Source organism: Typopeltis vanoorti, chromosome 12 (assembly GCF_054136105.1).
Source record: "Typopeltis vanoorti isolate ZY-2024b chromosome 12, IOZ_Tvanoo_1.0, whole genome shotgun sequence".
NCBI lineage: Eukaryota > Metazoa > Arthropoda > Arachnida > Uropygi > Thelyphonidae > Typopeltis > Typopeltis vanoorti.
Window position 1 is genome coordinate 80,795,865 of NC_143560.1, and position 18,591 is coordinate 80,814,455.

General features: G+C 37.2%; 1 protein-coding gene across 1 annotated transcript in view; it reads right to left on the reverse strand.

The window, feature by feature from the left end:
* Positions 1–18,591, reverse strand: part of Ddx1 (ATP-dependent RNA helicase Ddx1) — a 336,696-nt gene that overhangs the window by 170,927 nt on the left and 147,178 nt on the right. The window contains exon 14 of the mRNA XM_090401751.1: positions 1,270–1,293. Within this exon, the coding sequence (XP_090257877.1) occupies positions 1,270–1,293 (24 nt within the window). The remainder of the gene's footprint in view (positions 1–1,269; positions 1,294–18,591) is intronic.

Sequence of the window (18,591 nt, forward strand, 5' to 3'; positions counted from 1 at the left end):
TTATGTGGTCTACTTTTCTCTAAGGAACAGAAACATGGACAATAGACAAGGAAGACAATATTAGGATGTGGATGTACAGAAGATCATTGAAGATCTCATGGATCCAGAAGGGAAAATGAAGTTTTGGATATGATGGGTACTAAACTGAAACTAATAAAGAACATACAAAAAAGAAATATATCATATATGAGTTATATTTAAAAGGACTATACAGTTCTTTTAAATATATATATTTTTTAAATCGAAAAAAAAATTTATTTTTTCTCAATTTGGGGTTTTGTTAAATTCATGCATTATAGTATTATGAAGAGATTTAATTGATAATAATCAAGGCATCTATTTATAGCATAACCAAAACAATGATATAAATGAACTTTTTATTAATACTTTATTCATGTATCCTGCAAGCTGTCAGGAAGCATTAAGAATTTTATAGTTCAATATACAATGACAAGAAAAAAATTGTAAATAACATTTACTTGAAACTGCTCCTTATAGATTGAGAAAAATGTCTAATAGAAATCAAGGAAATTCATAAAAATCAGCTAATGCCTTTTATTCCCATATAGGAAGTGGTGAGGCCGTTTCAGCCCTATTTAACTTTTGAAGACTGAGGGGGATAGTTCATAGCCAATCAGAGATAGCCAGCCCAAAGCTATCACTAATTATACATAGCATCTAATGAAGAGAAGTGACTGACAAGTGCTGCCATCTTGTGGTCCTTAATCCTAACACTATGTTTACTGTCTGAAAATAGTGTGGGTCTACAGTCTATTTTCTTGAGTTTATAGGACGAAATACCTGAGTTTCAGAGAGGATTAAAAAAACACTTGCCCAAGCCAGAGATCGAATAACCCAGGAACCAGTTGAAAAAAGGTTTAGTAATAGTTCCTCTAGTCAGTGACTAGAACTGAACTTATGATACTCTTTTTTTGGGCAATCTAGCACCATGGACAGCACACACATACACACCACCACTGAGCTACACAGGTGCTAAGAAAAGGGGGGGGGGGTCATCACATGGAAAATTACACAAAAATTTCAATTTTTGCAATCATTGTTTACTGAAAAGCATTACAAATAATCAAGGATAAAAAAATAATCCAAACATAAAGGAGGGAAGAGGATGAAAAGGAATGGCATGTAAACAGAATAATTCCAGAAACAATCAAAAGTGAGAGGAGTTCAACTGTTTTTGTAACTATTCAAATATTAAAGAATTCATTAATATAAAAACTCAAAATTAAAATCCTCTATAAAAATACATACTTGTTCTGCTAATTCTCGTGACGGCTATAAATTTCAAAATAAACAAAAAATAAATAAGACATATGCACATTTTTACAATATGCTGTAGATATATATATTACAAAAATATACCATGAGATCATAAGCAATCTTTAAAAAATACATTCAGAATTGTAAAAATAAAATTAAATACAGAAATAAAATACAGCTTCAAATATAAATTGCTAGGTTTACATCCAAAATCACACTAAAAAAAAAGCTCCACAAAAGATTTATAATTGCAGGATTAATTTTTTTGACTAGTTTCTAATGTGAGTAATGATTCACCATTTATTATGGTAAATTTATGATGATAGACTGCTGTGATATTTGAAATTATCAATATGTATGTTTATATGTAGTAATGTATCTTGATAACAGCATGTGATGATTAAAAAGATCAGCTCAGCTAGATCAGGCTGAAGTGTTTCTTCAGCATTTGTTATATAACATAATTATTCTATCAGCAAATAAAGGGAATACAGGTCCTCCTTGATAAAGAAGTATATGATTGCAAAATGATGCAATTACAGTCAGTCCTCGACTTGCAACAGGGTTCCATTCCAATGATACTATTGAAGTCTAAAAGGTCGTAAGTTGGAAATCGCTCCGTGAACCTTAAAGATATGTTAACAATTAACATGTCTGAAAGACAACTTTGTGTAGTTCTGCTTTGTTATATTTTTAGCTAATTTTTACTCTTGTTTATAGTGAAATAATACAATTTACAAATTATGATATAAAGTACTGTGTATAGTACTGAACTGTTATAAATAATGAAATGTTAGTGTACAGTGCTTCTCTGCACTTGACAAAAAATACTCAGCTGAATTCTTCCGAGCTCCTGCTCTATTCATTACATGATTCATCGAAGGAGAGACTAAATCATCAATAAATTGTTCAAATTCAGGAAATGCAACAAAATGTTCTGATAATGATTCTCTATATGCATAACTTGTGGATTGCTTAGGCTCATTTTCAGGTGACAGGTGACAGCAGGAGTGGACTTTCTTTTCTGCATAATTTTTCTAAACAAACAGCTTTCATCATTCTGACTACTCTACAAAATCTCTCCATGTTGCGATCCATTTACTCAGAAAAAAAAATCTCTTATTAACAGAGGCATGGCTGTCAATTTTTTCATTATAAACTTTTTTTGAGGAAGATCTCAGCTTCCTTTTTAATTTTCTTCTGTAACTTTGTGCTTCTGAGCTCTATAAGGTCTTCACTTAAGAGTTCTTCTCCCACATCTTCCATTAACTGATCTACTTCTTCACTGTCAACCTCCAACTCTTCAGCCAGCAGTACTATCTTGTCACCAATTTCTTTCAATGCTTGGCTTTGTTGAATCTTGTGGATGTATGAACATGTATTTTTAGCAGCTTCTTCCACACATCTTCAATACACTTTGCTGTCATGAAAATGCATGCACAGCAAGTTTGTATTCTGTTTATTTTTGGATATCCCCTTATATAATGCAAGATATTATATTCCTTCAAAAAGTCTAAGGGTTTTCTCAATCACACTAGCAGCAACAGCTTGAGCAAAAGTATTTAAACAATATGCCTTGAAGACAGCAACAGCACCTTGTCCATGAGTTGCAGGAGTCAGGTGGCATTAACATGTTAATAGGATAGCCATTATAAGTCAAAAAAAAACTGACTGGAATGTATACTTAAAAATTTTTAAGAATGCTTTTAAGAATGCTTACTTAAAAATTGGAACAACTGGGACAAGAGTGGAATTCATAAGAGAAATGAGAATGGATCCCCTCTCCTATATAGATAAGGAATTAATGGAAAATATCCAAATAAAAGATCTCTTCATACATTACACACAATGAATAATAAGAGGTATCCATCTTGAAAATCGTGAAATCATAGCAAGCTTTTATGTCATGCCCCTTTTCACAAATGTCTCTGCATAGGAAGTAATAAAAATATTAGAAGACAACTTTTAGAAACTTTCAAAGCATCGAATAAACTGAGGTTATTTCATTTACAAACGGCACATTTACAAACAAACCCTTGGTCTAGCAATGAAAAACACTATCTCAGGTGCTTGACAATATTTATATGGAATCATTTGAAGAAAGCCATAAGCACTGTAAAGCCATGCAAAGTAACCATTACAACCAAAACACTGAAGAAAGATTTTCTTGATGTGGAATTATGGTCAAGAAACTCTCCAAAAGTTTCTTATATGTTTAAAAACATGAACCAATAACCAAAAATGAAATTTATGGCAGAGTTAGAGACTAATTGTTAACTTTTCTTTACTGGGCACCATGCTTTTAGTTTTCAGTAGGCTAAAAATTGCAAAAGACAGAATTAAAATTACTCAAATCTTGCTGCTGCCACATCCCAGAAGGATAGCCATGATAAACTGTTGCTAGACTTATATCCACAAACACACTATGAAACTAAAAATGGGGAAATAAAAAGAAATTGTTCCCACTACGGAACAACAATTAGCAAAATTCTATAATTTCTCACATCCAGTTTTTTTTTCTTTTCCTTCGCTCTCCTTTTTTTTTTTTTTTTTAAGTGGCATGATAAAAGCTGTAGGTGCAGCCACAATAAAGTTTATCTGGCAAGATAAACTTTACTGTGGCTTTAATTTAACACTTCATATCAAACATATATTTACTTCACCTGCTATTCCACAGTCTGCATTTCTGATGGGGTTTTGCTACTTCAGATATTGATATATACTCCTGATTGCATTCTTATTGGATATTTTCTGTCATTGTTGCATTGTTCATTACTTCATTTATAATCTTTCAAAAATTACTCCAGACATCGAGAATACCTTATCTGGAGTTTCATCTTCATCTGGTTCCTTCTGAGAGCTGCTGTCTTTATTTCTAAGCTCTTTTTTTCAAATGTCTCATTATCATTTTACAACCTACATTCATATTGATATTCAGTTAAATTTTCTTTCCAAATGCTTTCTAATTTTTGTCTACTTTCCACAAAACTTGGCTTTCCTACATTTTTCTCAAAGGGCACATGATGGCTTACTAGTCAATAAGTTTCTACATGATTTTTCTTTTCATGGATGACTGCATCTTCAACTCCATCTGTCCAACATGGAATTTAATCTTTGTAGACACAAATTTGCCATGTTTCAATGACTGCATAAATTCTCCTTCAGATTTTGCCATTTGGCCCATAAGCTTTGGTTCTTGTTTTCAAATTCTTTCACTAATGATACTTACATATTTGAGTGTATAATTCATATCTGAGAACTGCAACCTGTTCCTTTCAAAATTTAAGTACACATATTTCAGTCCTACCAGTTCTCTGAATTCTATATATTCTATAGGCTATGAAGATTTTCCAATTATCCAGTTTTGACACTTATTCATTCTATCAAGAAATGTTTATTAGTGATATACATGTAAATTAGGAGTGAAGTGTGAACTTCACCTAAACACACACACACACACACACACAGGCCAGGCTGGTGGTGTGTGCGAAGTGTGCAATATACACAGCCACTGCAGAAGATGTCAAAAAATATGAGATAAGAGTTTAAACGAACAACGAATGGTACATATAATTATGAATGTACGTCGTCTTCTGTTTGGGCCCCTTCAGATCTTCCCAGAAACAAACAAATAAATTCTGAAATTGTATCCTGTACCCGAGTATATCACTGTAATTTTTTATTAAAATTTACGAAAATATACCTAAAATAGGTCTTTATTTTTTTGATGTATCATAAATCAACTTATGATCAATTGTAGAGTTACCCGTAAAAAAAAATTGTATAAGTAGGACTAATCCGTAGGTAACATTATAATGTAAAGCAGTTTTCATTTGTTTTTCATTTCCTGTTTGTTTTTTATTAAAAAAAACTTTTTTGGAAAGGCATTGAACATTAATCACACACACAAGAAAAATACTAGGCGCCGGCACTGTATACACACACACACACAGATATATATATATACACAAACACACACACACATACAGTGATCCCTCGACAACATCCATTCGAAGAAGATATGTCCATGATCCCATGATGGAATAAATAACATTTTCGACTATACTTCTGAACAAGACACAAGCAAGCATAAAGTAAAAAGGTTTCGGTTTCTATTTAGCAACAATGCATCATGCATAGTGACAACCTCCCTCGGCAGTAGGGCATCTTCAACTGTTCCTCTGTTGATTCTGTTTGAGAAATACGTTATTTGTGCATTTATCGTTACATATTTCACGATATTTTGTGAAACATGCCCCCCCCCCACACATCCAATCAAAAAATCTAGTGAAGAATCACAGAAAAAGAGGCGAGCAATTGATCTTGAAATGAAATAAAGCAACATGAAGCTGGTATGCCCGTCAATGTGATCACACGACTTCTGATGGCCTACAGTGACGACCATTTTGAAAAATAAGGATAAAATTGTAGAGGCTGTGAAAGGATGTTTCCATTAAATCAATGATAGTGATGAAGCAACGACAAGGTCTTACCAGTGATATGGAAAACTACTTGCATCATGGATAGAGGATCTGAACCAAAAGCGTATACACCTTAGCACTATGACCATAACCGATATGGCACTAAGTCTCTTCAACATGTCAAAGGAGAAAGCAGGACCTGATTACGACTACAAATTCAATGCTTCTTCTGGTTAGTTCATAAGATTCAAGCGGCATTTTGCTCTGCATAATGTGAGAATGCATGATAAATCTGCAAGTGGCGATGAGAAGGCTGCCAAGGAGTTTGTGGAGAAATTGAATAAAATTATTACGGAGGAAAATTATTTGCCACAGCAAATATTTAATATAGATGAGGTCTCCTTGTTTTGGAAAAAAATGCCCAAGCTGACATTATTCACAAAAAGCTAAAATCTATGCCTAGTTTTAAAGCTCTTAGAGACTGTATTACCATTCTGTTATGGGGTAATGTGGCTGGATATAAAATACAAACTCAGCAGTCCACATTCCTTCAGCCAATCCTCATAACTAACATTGTACAGTCCCGACACCATCTTTGTTATCCGCCTTTGTACCCTTTCCACAGTTAATTTATTCCCTTCAAATTGTGGAGATCTGAGAACAGTAGTCTAAGTGTGATCTGATCACAGTCTTATACAACGGAATGATAACCATTTATCTCTGTGGGTCAGTGTCCTTCTCATTATTGCAGCAATCCTCTACATTACCTTCACTACCCTTGCAATATGTTCCCTAAACCATTTGAGATATGGCACAGTGAGAATCTACTAGCCTTCAAAATATTAGGAAGAATACTCTTCTAGTTCATTATTGGAGCAATAAGAAGTCTTCGATGACTCAAAAATTGTTTGCGGATGTCTTAATCAAATGTTATGCGAGTGAAATGGAAAGCTATTGTGTGAAAGAAAATGTAGAATTTAAAACTTTATTAATTCTAGATAATGCTCCAGGTCATCCATCTTACAATCGGTGATCTTCATCCTGAGTTCAAGGTCATGTTTCTCCCCCCAAACACTACTTCATCGATCCAACCGATGGATAAGGGAGTTCTAGTAGTGTTTAAGGTTTATTATCATCTATGGAGAACTTTTTCACAAGCCATTTCTTCTAATGAAGGAAACGACCAGACTCTCATGAAATTCTGGAAAGCATTCAATATTTATTATTATTCAGGCCTCTATGGAGTCAAAAGACTCGTCGTCTTTTGACAAAGAAGGTCCTTTCTAAGAAACACAAGTCTATCAAGACTCATCGAGGGAGGTGCCACCTAGGAAACACAAAATCTATCATACCACTCCTTAAATGCATTGACCGTTCTTGCTCTCACTACTCCATCAGACAATGCATTCCATGATTCAACCACAAGCCATGCAAAGAAACCACTCCTCACCCTCTTTCTCACAGTTTCCTTTCGTAACTTCCAGGGATGGCCCCTGGTCATGACTCTTTCCCGCTGTTCAACCAAACGAAAGAACTCCCCCAGTGTCAACCCTGTAACCGCCTCTCAACAGTTTAAAAGTCTCAATCATATCACTTCTCCTTCTTCTACCCACCAAACTCAGCAGTCCACATTCCTTCAGCCAATCCTCATAACTAACATTGTACAGTCCCAACACCGTCTTTGTTATCTGCCTTTGTACCCTTTCCACAGTTAATTTATCCCCTTTAAATCGTGGAGATCTGAGAACAATAGTCTAAGTGTGATCTGATCACAGTCTTATACAACGGAATGATAACCATTTTATCTCTGTGGGTCAGCGTCCTTCTCATTATTGCAGCAATCCTCTGCATTACCTTCACTACCTTTGCAATATGTTCCCTAAATTTCAGGTTTCTATCAATCATCAAACCCAGATCTCTTGTCTCCTACTTCCTCCAGTTTAACTCCTCCCATAAAGTATGCAGCATCCCATCGATGTGTTCCAAACCTCAAGACCTTACATTTTGCTGCATTAAACTGACATCCCCCATTCATTTGCCCATCTATCTAGCTTATTCAAATCCTCTTGCAGGGCTACCACATCTGCACTATTACTAATAACCCTTCCTAGCTTCGCGTCATCCGCAAACAACCGAATATCCCCTTGCAATCCACGGACAATGTCATTGATATAAAGGTTAAACAATATTATTATTATATCACACCTCCAGGGAGTCCTAAGACTCATCGAGGGAGGACATCTATTCTACAACTCTTTGTCTCGCTATTCCATTAACCTTCACCTAACACCAATGCTATCTACCACCGACTACCACCACTAGTACTTTCACAGACAATCACAAACATCCATGCCCAGGGTGGGATTCGAACATGCAACCTTTTGGCTGGAGAGCAGATATGCTAACCGCTAGGCCAACCAGGCTGGCATATAGGTCCTAGTACTGAGCCCTGTAGAATCCCACTTGTAACCTTCTGACTCTTAGATATTGCTCCACCATACACAACTCTCTGATACCTATCGGACAGCCAATCCTGAATCCAGTTGACCAATCTGACATTCAGACCCACGTGCTGCAACATGAATATCAGCTTATCATGTGGCGCCCTGTCAAATGCCTTTGCTAAGTCTAGGAAAATTGCAGTATATGCCTTTCCCTCATCTAATGCTCTTGTAACTTTATCATAAAAGGCTAGCATATTGCTAAAACAAGAGCGCCCCTTCACAAATCCATGCTGACTCTCACTAATAACATTACCCTCATCTGCCCAATGCTGTATATGGTCCCTCACTACTTTCTCCAAGATCTTACTAACTACTGATGACACACAAACTGGCCTATAATTAGACACTTCCAGTCTGCTACCACCCTTATGTAATGGCACTATCTTACCTTCCTTCCATTCCATGGGCACCTTTCCCACAACTAGACTTTATGAAAAGCCAGGTCAAGGACACTGTCAGTTCCTTAGTAGATTCTCTCAAAACTCGTGGTGAAATACCATCCAGTGCCACAGCTTTATTAACATCCAGAGTACTCAGTATGTGGAACACACTCTCCTCCTGCAACTATAAACCTCAAACCTGCTCTATCCCCCCAGTATTCAAATTAACCATTCCAGGATGAAATACTCCAATAAAGTGTTCACTGAACAATTCCACTATGTCCTCTGCATCAGTCACTCTATTTCCATTTTTATCCCACAACGTCATTCTTCAACAGTCATTTCTCCTCCTACTGGCCATATAGCTAAAATATTCCCTAGGATTTTCCTTGGATTTAAGGGCCAATCTTTTCTCATATTCCAGTTTCGCCTTCCTTACCATATTAGTCACTCTTCTGGCCTGTGTCTTATATTCTTCATGCATCTTCTCTTCACCTGTCTTCTTATATCTCCTCCATAGCCTCTTTTTCACATGTAGCTCCTGTTTAATATTGTTAGTCATCCACTTTACTCCGAATTGTGTCCTCTTCTTCTTCACTCATAGAATACAGCTTACCATTGTTTCTAACAAATATTTCTTCACAATTTCCCAAGCACTAATTATATCCCGGCCTTTCGATTCCTCCCTCCACAAAACTTCCCCAAGTTGACATCTATCATCATCATCATCAAATTCCTGCCATGTACCCTCAAGGGGTGTACAGGATATGATAGTACTACATGAAAAAATTACATCATTACTAACTTCCTATCTACAATTTTCCTCCAAATTAGTCTGTTACTTGTCAAGACTCCAACATTATCAGATCTTATATTTCTATCGTCTAAGGCACTTTGTACCTTATCAATCCACCTATATCTTGGTCTTCCTCTGGGTCGTTTTCCTGCCAACCTGGCAGAGAACACTTGTTTTGCTAATCTTTTCTCTCCGATTCTATTTAAGTGACCATGCCACCTGAGACTAGCTCTGCTAACACATTCCTGGATGCTGACAATGCCAAGTTCTTTCCTAAAATTCTCATTTTTAATATGATATTGCCATTGATGCCATCTGTTCACGCCTCTAATCTTTCTCAGGACTCTCATATCTGCGGTCTCTAGTCTTTGGTCAAGTGTTTTACTTCTGACCCGGCTCTCAGATCCATAAGTTAAAATTGGTTTGAACACTGTCTTGTATACAGTTAATTTAGTGTTCCGACTAATTTCTCTCTTATTCCATATGAATTTATTCAATTGACTTCCCACCATACCAGCTTTGCTGATTCTGTTGTCTATTTCTATATTTAATTTACCATCTTCAGTAAAAATCATGCCTAAGTAGCTGAAATGTTTTACTTGTTCCACAGGTTCTCCATTCACAACACAGTTGACATTTTCAATGATTCTGCCTATTTTCATCGTCTTTGTCTTTTTTATTGCTGACCTTCATACCATATCTATTACAACAGCTATTCAATTTAGTCAGAGAATCTCGCTGACTTGTAGCGGATTTATTTAGAAGTACAACATCATCCGCATAAAGCAAAGAGCTGACATTAACATCTCCAATTTTGATATAATGTCTAATACCACTTTCCTTCATAATGTGATCCATATAGATAATGAATAACAGAGGGGATAATGTACATCCTTGTCTCACACTAGATTTAACATTAAACCATCTTCCTGTACTTCCTTCAATTCTAACTGCTGACTTACAACTCAAATAAAGACTAAGTATTGCTTGATATAATGCCCCATTGACACCATATAACTGCAGCGTATTGAATAGCTTCTCTCTTGGCACCTTGTCGTATGCCTTTACCAAATCGACAAAACTTAAATACAGATCTTTGTTATATTCCCATGCTTTCTTGACTACTTGTCGTAAAGTGAAGATCTGATCCTGACAGCCTCTATTTGGCCTGAATCCAGCTTGTTCTTCACCCAGCTTTTTTTCCACAATTCTTCTCAACCGTTTCTCAAGTATACTTGCATAGATCTTGCCAGGAACACTCAGTAGGGAAATACCTCTGTAATTCTCACATTCAGTTTTATTTCCCTTTTTATATATGGGTACTATGAGAGCTCTACTCCAATCATCGGGAATTCGTCCCTCTGTCCAGGCTTTCTGAACTATGCAGTGCAGCCACTGTAAGACTTTTATACCACCATACTTCAGCATTTCTGGTCGAATATCATCTACTCCTGCTGCCTTTACCATTTCAGGCCTTTGATGGCTTTATCTACTTCAAGTATGGATATGTATTCCTGATTGCATGCCTGGTCAGTGTTTTTTACCACTGTGCTGTCATCACTGCTTGTTTCATTTAGCAGTTTTTCAAAGTAATTACTCCATACTTCAAGGATATCTTTTTCTCCTGTTTTCATGTCACCTTTATCATCTCTAACTCCTTTTACCTCTTTCCTCTATTCCTAAGCTTCTTCAACAACCTCCAGAATATTTTGCCACCTTCTTGATATTTATTTTCTATATTCTGCCAAAGTCCTCCCATGACTTTTGTTTAGCTAATTTTACACGGTGTTTAGCATTCTTGCATTTGTCTCTATATTCTCTAAGAGCACAAGCTGACTTATTTGACAGGAACTTTTGATATGCTTTCTTCTTTTCCTTCACTGCCTCTTTAACTTACTGTGTCCACCAGGGAGTTCGGATTTTTTTATCCTTGCAGACAACCTCACCACATGCCTCTCTGGCAGAATCAATCAATGTTTTCTCCAGAGTTTGCCACTGAATCTCCAAGGTTTGATTCCTGTTCTCAAACTCTTTCATTTTTTTTTCCAATAATCTTTCTGTATTTTAGTCTACAGTTCACATCTGAGAGCTGCTCAACTTTTATTCGCTTTAAAACTTTCTTACATGTTATTCTTTTCAATATGAAATTCAATTTTATCCTGCTGAAGATTAAACAGTGATCACTTAAAATTTCAAATCCTCTGTACACTCTGGTGTCCTGCACCAGGGAGAAAACATCACGTTCAACAATAACATAGTCAATGAGACTTTTCTTATTCCTAGCCTCTTCTCTGCATGTGAATTTGTGCACATTTTTATGTTGGAACATGGTGTTAGTAATAACCAGTCCATGTCCTGAGCAGAAATCCAACAGATATTTGCCATTATTATTAGGTTTGCTCTTTTCTCCAAATTTTCCCAAAATATTTTTGTATATCTGACAATCATTTCCTACTCTGCTATTTAGATCCCCAACAAGGACCAACTTTTCCTTTTTCATTGTCAGTTGCTTCACCTGCTTTATAATTCCACATATGTTCCCATCTCTTTGATACTCCTGCATGTCTATTCATTTTCCAAGTCAAAACCATATGGTCACTCTCTCCAACTGGTGGGAGTCATCTCAGTTATTATCAGCTCTTCTGATGCTATAACCAAATCCAAAACTCTTGAACCTCTTGTTCCTTCTGTTACATGTTGCCTAAGACATTTGTCCCTCAAGAATTCTAGAAATTCCATTCCCTTATTGCTACATGCATCCTCCTTTCCCCAATCTATACTACTGTAGTTAAAATCTCCCATAACAATCGTTCTTCTTGCACTTGCCATGCTGAACTGTCTCAACATCTCCTGGTCTCCACCCTCTGTGCTCCTTGGTCTGTAGCAACACCCCCACTAAATATTCTGTCTTGCCCACCTCACACCATATGCTTTCAAAATCATTAGTGTCACAGCCTTCCAAAGCCTTCACTCTTAGAGGACACAGGTCATCACTTATCATAAGCAGTACTCCACCACCACGCTTTCCCTTCCTATCCTGCCGAAAAATGCTGTATCCATCAACTTCTATTCCTGTTATTATATCCTCTTTTGTCAACTACGTCTCTGTGATCGCAATAATCTTTGGCCAGGCTGATGCTATCAGTGCCACCAATTCCTCTCCCTTATTCCGAATACTCCTGGCATTGGTATAAAGCATAAAAATGCCATTGTTTCTATACCCAGCATTATCCCCTCTAGACTCCTAGAGGGGATAGTTTGGGATGAAGTGATCTCAATGTATGAGTGGCATATGGAAAAAGACATTAAAAAGGTTTGCGTACGACATTGGAAGTTTTGAAAAAAAAAAATGAAGACCTTTGTAAATTAAGTGAAGAAATAGTGGTCCTAACAAACAATTTGAATCTCAAAGTGAATGATCATGACATAATTCAACTCATAGAAAGTGCCCCTGAAAAGTTGACCAATGAAGAATTGGTCGAACTTGAGAAACAATGTGTTACAGAAGAGGAAGAATGAGAAAAGGAAGAGGGAAAAGAGAAAGAAGAAGGGTAGTTAAACAATGTACAGTGAAGGGTCTTGCATAAATGTTCTATGCAGTTAGCGATGTTCTCAAAACAGCTGAAGACATGGACCCCAATGTTGAATGCTACTTATTAGTAGAAAGGAAAGTAGATGATGCTTTTGCTTGCTATAAACAAATTTATGATGAAAAGAAGAAGAGGAATAAACAAAGTACATTGGGCATTTTCGTCAAAAAAACAAAGGTTACACCAGAAGAGCTGCAGTCTGGTCATTCACATAAGGAAGATAATGAAGATGTGATTGTGGAGGAAAATTTGAGTGATTATTCTACTGTTTTATAGTGGCAGTAATGCACAGTATAGTTTTATAAGATTTAAAAATTAAAATGAGAGTATACTTATTACAGTTAAGTCCCTAACCCCAATAACTCTATTGATTTAATGTACTGACTTGTGTTCTGTCGGATGGAATGGAACCCAGACGTAAGTCGAGGGATGACTGTATATATCACTACATCACATATAATTTCTTGATATCTTTAATTTATAATATAAACAAGTGGAAAAACTTTCAACGTGTATCTCTAAACCAGAATATTTTAATAGTAAGTTGTGACAACTTTTACCTATATATGGAAATATGACTTCTGCATTACTTCAAGCTTGCTTGAAGTAATGCAGAAGTCATATTTTCGGGATTTCTGAATAATATTTAGAGGTAAGCTTTCTTCATTTTGTGTCAATTTTTGCGATTATATATTGTTTAGCTGGCAGACTCTTGCATGAGTCTAAGGGATTTGTCAGTAAATCCTCCAAGGCAGACAGGAATATTTAAAGACATTGGAATATTCCTTGATTACAAACGGTGTGCAAGGATGGAGAACGTAAAAGACATTAAGGATGCCATTCAAAATTTAAACAAAGATATGTCACTTGACATTCTTAAATTCATCCTAAAGAAATTTGAAATGGAATATCTTGGTTATCTGAATCTTTTCACTCAAATTAATGACACGGAAGAAGATGTTGTGGACACGGAAGGGGACTCTACACCTGTTCCACCTACAAAGACTCCCAGACGGTTCGACTGCTCTCAGGAAGAGCAATCTAATAAAAGACATAGAACATCTGTAGATGAAATGGAAGAGGATGCAACACTCGACACTCAAGTCACCCAAGATAGAAAAGAAAAGGTCCCTCCAGTTATCCTTCAAGATAAAGAAAAATGACCACAGTCTCAAGATCCCTAGGGAAACAAAATATCAATTTCTCCTGGGCAAGAAATACTGCCGAGCGTGTAAAGAATCATCCTACCACTGTTACAGATTACCGCATGATGATGAAAGTGCTGGACAACTCCAAATTGCCCTTCCACACCTTTGTGCTAGCTAGCGAGAAAAATCTAAAAGTTGTTCTAACAGGAGTTGTGGAGGGCATCTCAACCAATGAGATCACAGCTGACCTCATCAGTCAAGGATTGACCTCAATCAAAGTCAGCAGGATGCTGAGGTCAGATAAAAGGCCAATGCTGCTGGTGTTGTTCGAAATCAGTAACACAAAAAAAGAATTTATGAAATAACTGACATTTGTAAGCTCAAAATTACAAACCGAACCTCTAAGGAAGAAAGCACCGGCAGGGCAGTGTCACAGATGCCTGAAATGTGGCGAGGGTCACCAAACCAACTCCTGCACCAAGCCCAGATCCACAACTGCCTGCTGTGCCAACTGTAGAGGACCTATCCCGTAAATTACAAGGGATGCCTTTTCCATCCAAAAAACTGTGGATCAACAAGAACGAACCACGGTCCTCCAAGCAATGACACCATAAACAACCAATCAGCAGCACAGGAAGGCACTCGACCTTCATCCATGTCCAAATCATATGTGGAGGTGGTACGAACTGAGACTCCCTCATCCCAAGAGCAAACAAGCTCCAAACTCACATCAGCTCTAACCTCTTCACTTGCACCAATGCTGCATGAATTCAGCAAAGCAAGCACCTCACCATCTTCCAGAAAGAGATTTTATTTAGAAACCCAATCATATCAACAGCTCTCTATAATGTTTAAAAAATTCAAACCGAATTCCCTCATGATAACTGGCATGGAATGCCAACGGCTTAACAAATAAAATTCTTGAGCTGCAAGAATTTACGAAGAGATACAATCCAGACATAATATTGATCAGTGAATCCCACCTCAGACCATCAAACAACCCACGACTAAGAGGTTATATTCTTTATAGGACAGACAGACTTAACTCTAGTGGTGGAGGCATAGCTATTTTTATTAAAAATTATTTGAGCCACAATGCATTGACCAACCCTCAAACTGTAAACCTTGAAGTGACAGGCGTAAAGGTGCACACAAATAACACAGGCAAACTCAAAATCTATGCAGCATACAATCCTCCCAACATTCCTCTATCGACAGTAGACTCGGACTCCATCCTCGGCTCCACGGATTTCCATAATTATAGCAGGAGACCTCAATGCCAAACATACAGCTTGGTTCAGTTCATCAATCAACTCCAAAGGCTATACCTTATTCAACTACACGTCGCTCAACTCATCAATAGTAGCTGGACCCACTGAGCCCACCCACTACAGCCCATCAGGAAGTTCTGACGTACTAGACATAGGAACATCAGATATCAATACCAGCTGGAGGCATTAGAAGAGTTTAACTTAGATCATAATCCCATCCTGCTCACACTAGGACTTCAGGAGCAACTCTCTCCCCATCAATCTTTCTTAGCATGGGACAAGCTCTCGGGTTCTCCCAGTCCACATTGGCCCACCTCCTGTCATTTGCAAAAAAGAAGACATAGACCTAGCTGTAAGAAATTTAACTAGGCAAATCAGCACAGCAATAGCATCAGTCACTCAAACCACTGTTTTTCATGCATCCAACTGGATTCCAGAAGAGATAATGGACATAATTAGGGCCAAAAACAAAGCCAGAAAGCGATATCACAACACTAGAGCCCCACAGGACAAAACAACCTTAAACAACCTGAACAGACAGGTTTGAGAAGCCCTCCAGATACATAGGAATTCCAAATGGGAATCCAAACTCACGGAAATCAACCCAGAAGATAACTCCATGTGAAAATTTGTAAAATCTCTTTGTACCAAAAGACAACCCCTTCCTCCTATGAAGACCAAACTTGGAATTGCACACTCTGATGAAGAAAAAGTAGAAGCCCTAATTGACAATCTGGAAAATCAATGCTGCCTATCTTATGAAAACTTAAATATTAATCTCATTTACAAAGTTCATCTTTGTAAATGAGATTAATATTTACATTTACAAAGTTTCTCATTTACAAAGTTTTTAAAGTTAGAAAAGCATTAACACAGCCTCAGGATGATTCAGAAATAATCACCCCCACATCTCCAATAGAAATAATCAATATTATATCCCATCTGAAGAACAAAAAGGCTCCCTGCCCCCGACAGCATTACCAATAGAATAATAAAGCTACTCCCAAGGAAAGCCATAATTCATCTAGTTAATATTACCAATTCCATTTTAATATTCCAGTACTTTCCCACAGATTGGAAAATCGCTGACATTATACCTCTGAAAAAGCCTGGTAATAACCCACAACTTCCCCAAAGCTACAGGCCCATTAGTCTCTTCTTTCCTGCCTTGGCAAAGTAACAGAAAAGATCATCCTATCAAGACTACAATCAGCAGTGGACAAACAGAAAATAATTCCAAATGAGCAATTTGGATTTCGCAAAGCTCACAACACAGTGCAACAAATTCACCGACTAACAGAACATATCACCCATGGTTTTAACTGGCATTGTCCCACTGCTGCTGTATTTTTGGATGTTGCCAAGGCCTTTGATAAGGTCTGGCACCAAGGCCTTATCTTCAAACTAATTGAAAACAATATCCCAATCAAACTAGTGAAACTTATATACACATATATTAGTGAAAGATACATGCAAGTAAAACTGAACGGAATTGTGTCATCAAGGCACAAAATCCTGGCTGGAGTATCTCAGGGTTCTCTGCTGGCCCCAATACTTTTCACAACTTACGTATCAGACATCCCTCTTAACTCAAGAACAACCATTACGGCCATTTATGCCGACCACACCACTATTCTAGTAAGGTCGCTCAGCCTTCGCCTAGCAAATCACTAGACTCCAAGGAAGTATCACTGCACTAGAAAATTGGTTCACCAACTGGAGGATTCAGGTGAATCCCCCCCCCCCTCCCCTCAGAAGTTCAGCTATGCTGTTCTCCAGAAGAAAGGTCTGCATTAAAGAAGATATCTTGCTCTCTGGTCAAAAGATTCCATGACAATCTGAGACCAAATGCAAAATACCTTGGGGTATTACTGGACAAGAAACTCCTTTTTAGCAAACACATCAATCTCACTGGCTCCAAGACTTCCAAAGTCATTGTGCAGCTCTACCCAATGATTAACTGCAAGAGCAAATTAAACTTACAAAATAAACTACTACTTTACTATATGGTCATACATCCAGTAATTACCTATGCCTCACCAGCATGGAGTCACACCTCATGATCAAATATTTCAAAACTACAAAGAATCCAAAATAAATGCCCGAGGATGATCCTGGATGCCCCATGGTTCTGATGAACCATGGGGCATCCAGGGTTCATCAGAAATACACAGATTCATCGAGAACCCGGCATTCCATACATCTCCTCCCTTCTCCGTGATCTTGCAGAAAAATTCTTCGTCAAGTCAAGTTCACATTCACCCACTGATCGTACAAGCTGTCAATTATGAAACAGATTACCACAAATATAAAAGACTGAAGGCTATTCTACTCCCTACTGATCATACCTAATACAACTGCCCCTAGAGGGAGAGCTTAATTGCTCACAAAACTCCCTTTCTCAAATAACTCTCATTACAGACAAAGGGGAATATGAAAAGCACTTGTGCTTCACCCATCCTGACAGCAGCGTTAATGGTTAATGGCTTGCTATTGCTTCTGTATCTAGCTGCCACTGATAGCTTTCTTCAAAGGGAGTAGAGCGGTTTTGCTTGGTGGCTGGTCTTTTGCTGTCATTGAGTAGAGGCAGAAATGAGTTTAGTAGTGATCCTTTAGGGTCACACTTTACCAAGCGGTAAAACTTTTGTTTAGTGAATTTTACACAGCATTTCACGTTCTTTCATTTTTCTCTGTATTCTCTAAGAGAACAAGTGACTTACTTGCCAGAAACTTTTTGATATGCTTTCATCTTTTCCTTCCTTTCTGCCTTTTTAACTTCATGATTCCAAACAATAAGGAGTTGTTAATCAGTGAAACTGATCTTTTGTAATTGTAATTTGAATAATTGTTTTTGAGGCCATTGCTAGTGGTAATGTTCCACTGCTAAGTGAATCTGAGATTTGTGCAGTGCAGCAGTTATTTAGAAAAATACCATCTTGAAGCAGAAGCCAGAATTTTGGATGTAGAAGCGGCTACAGATTCTATATGTCTATTCCAGGATAGATCACTTCTTGATTGAGAATGATATTAAATGAATGATACTACTAAGATTTTTTGCATTAAATAATAGGACTAGAGATTAATTAAATGCCTTTGAAGCATCAAGAGCAGTAAGTAACCTTACTAAAACATATTATCAGAGTGCTTTCCACCAAGTATAAAAGTACTCATGTGCAAATCTGTTACAATACCAATGGGTCCTG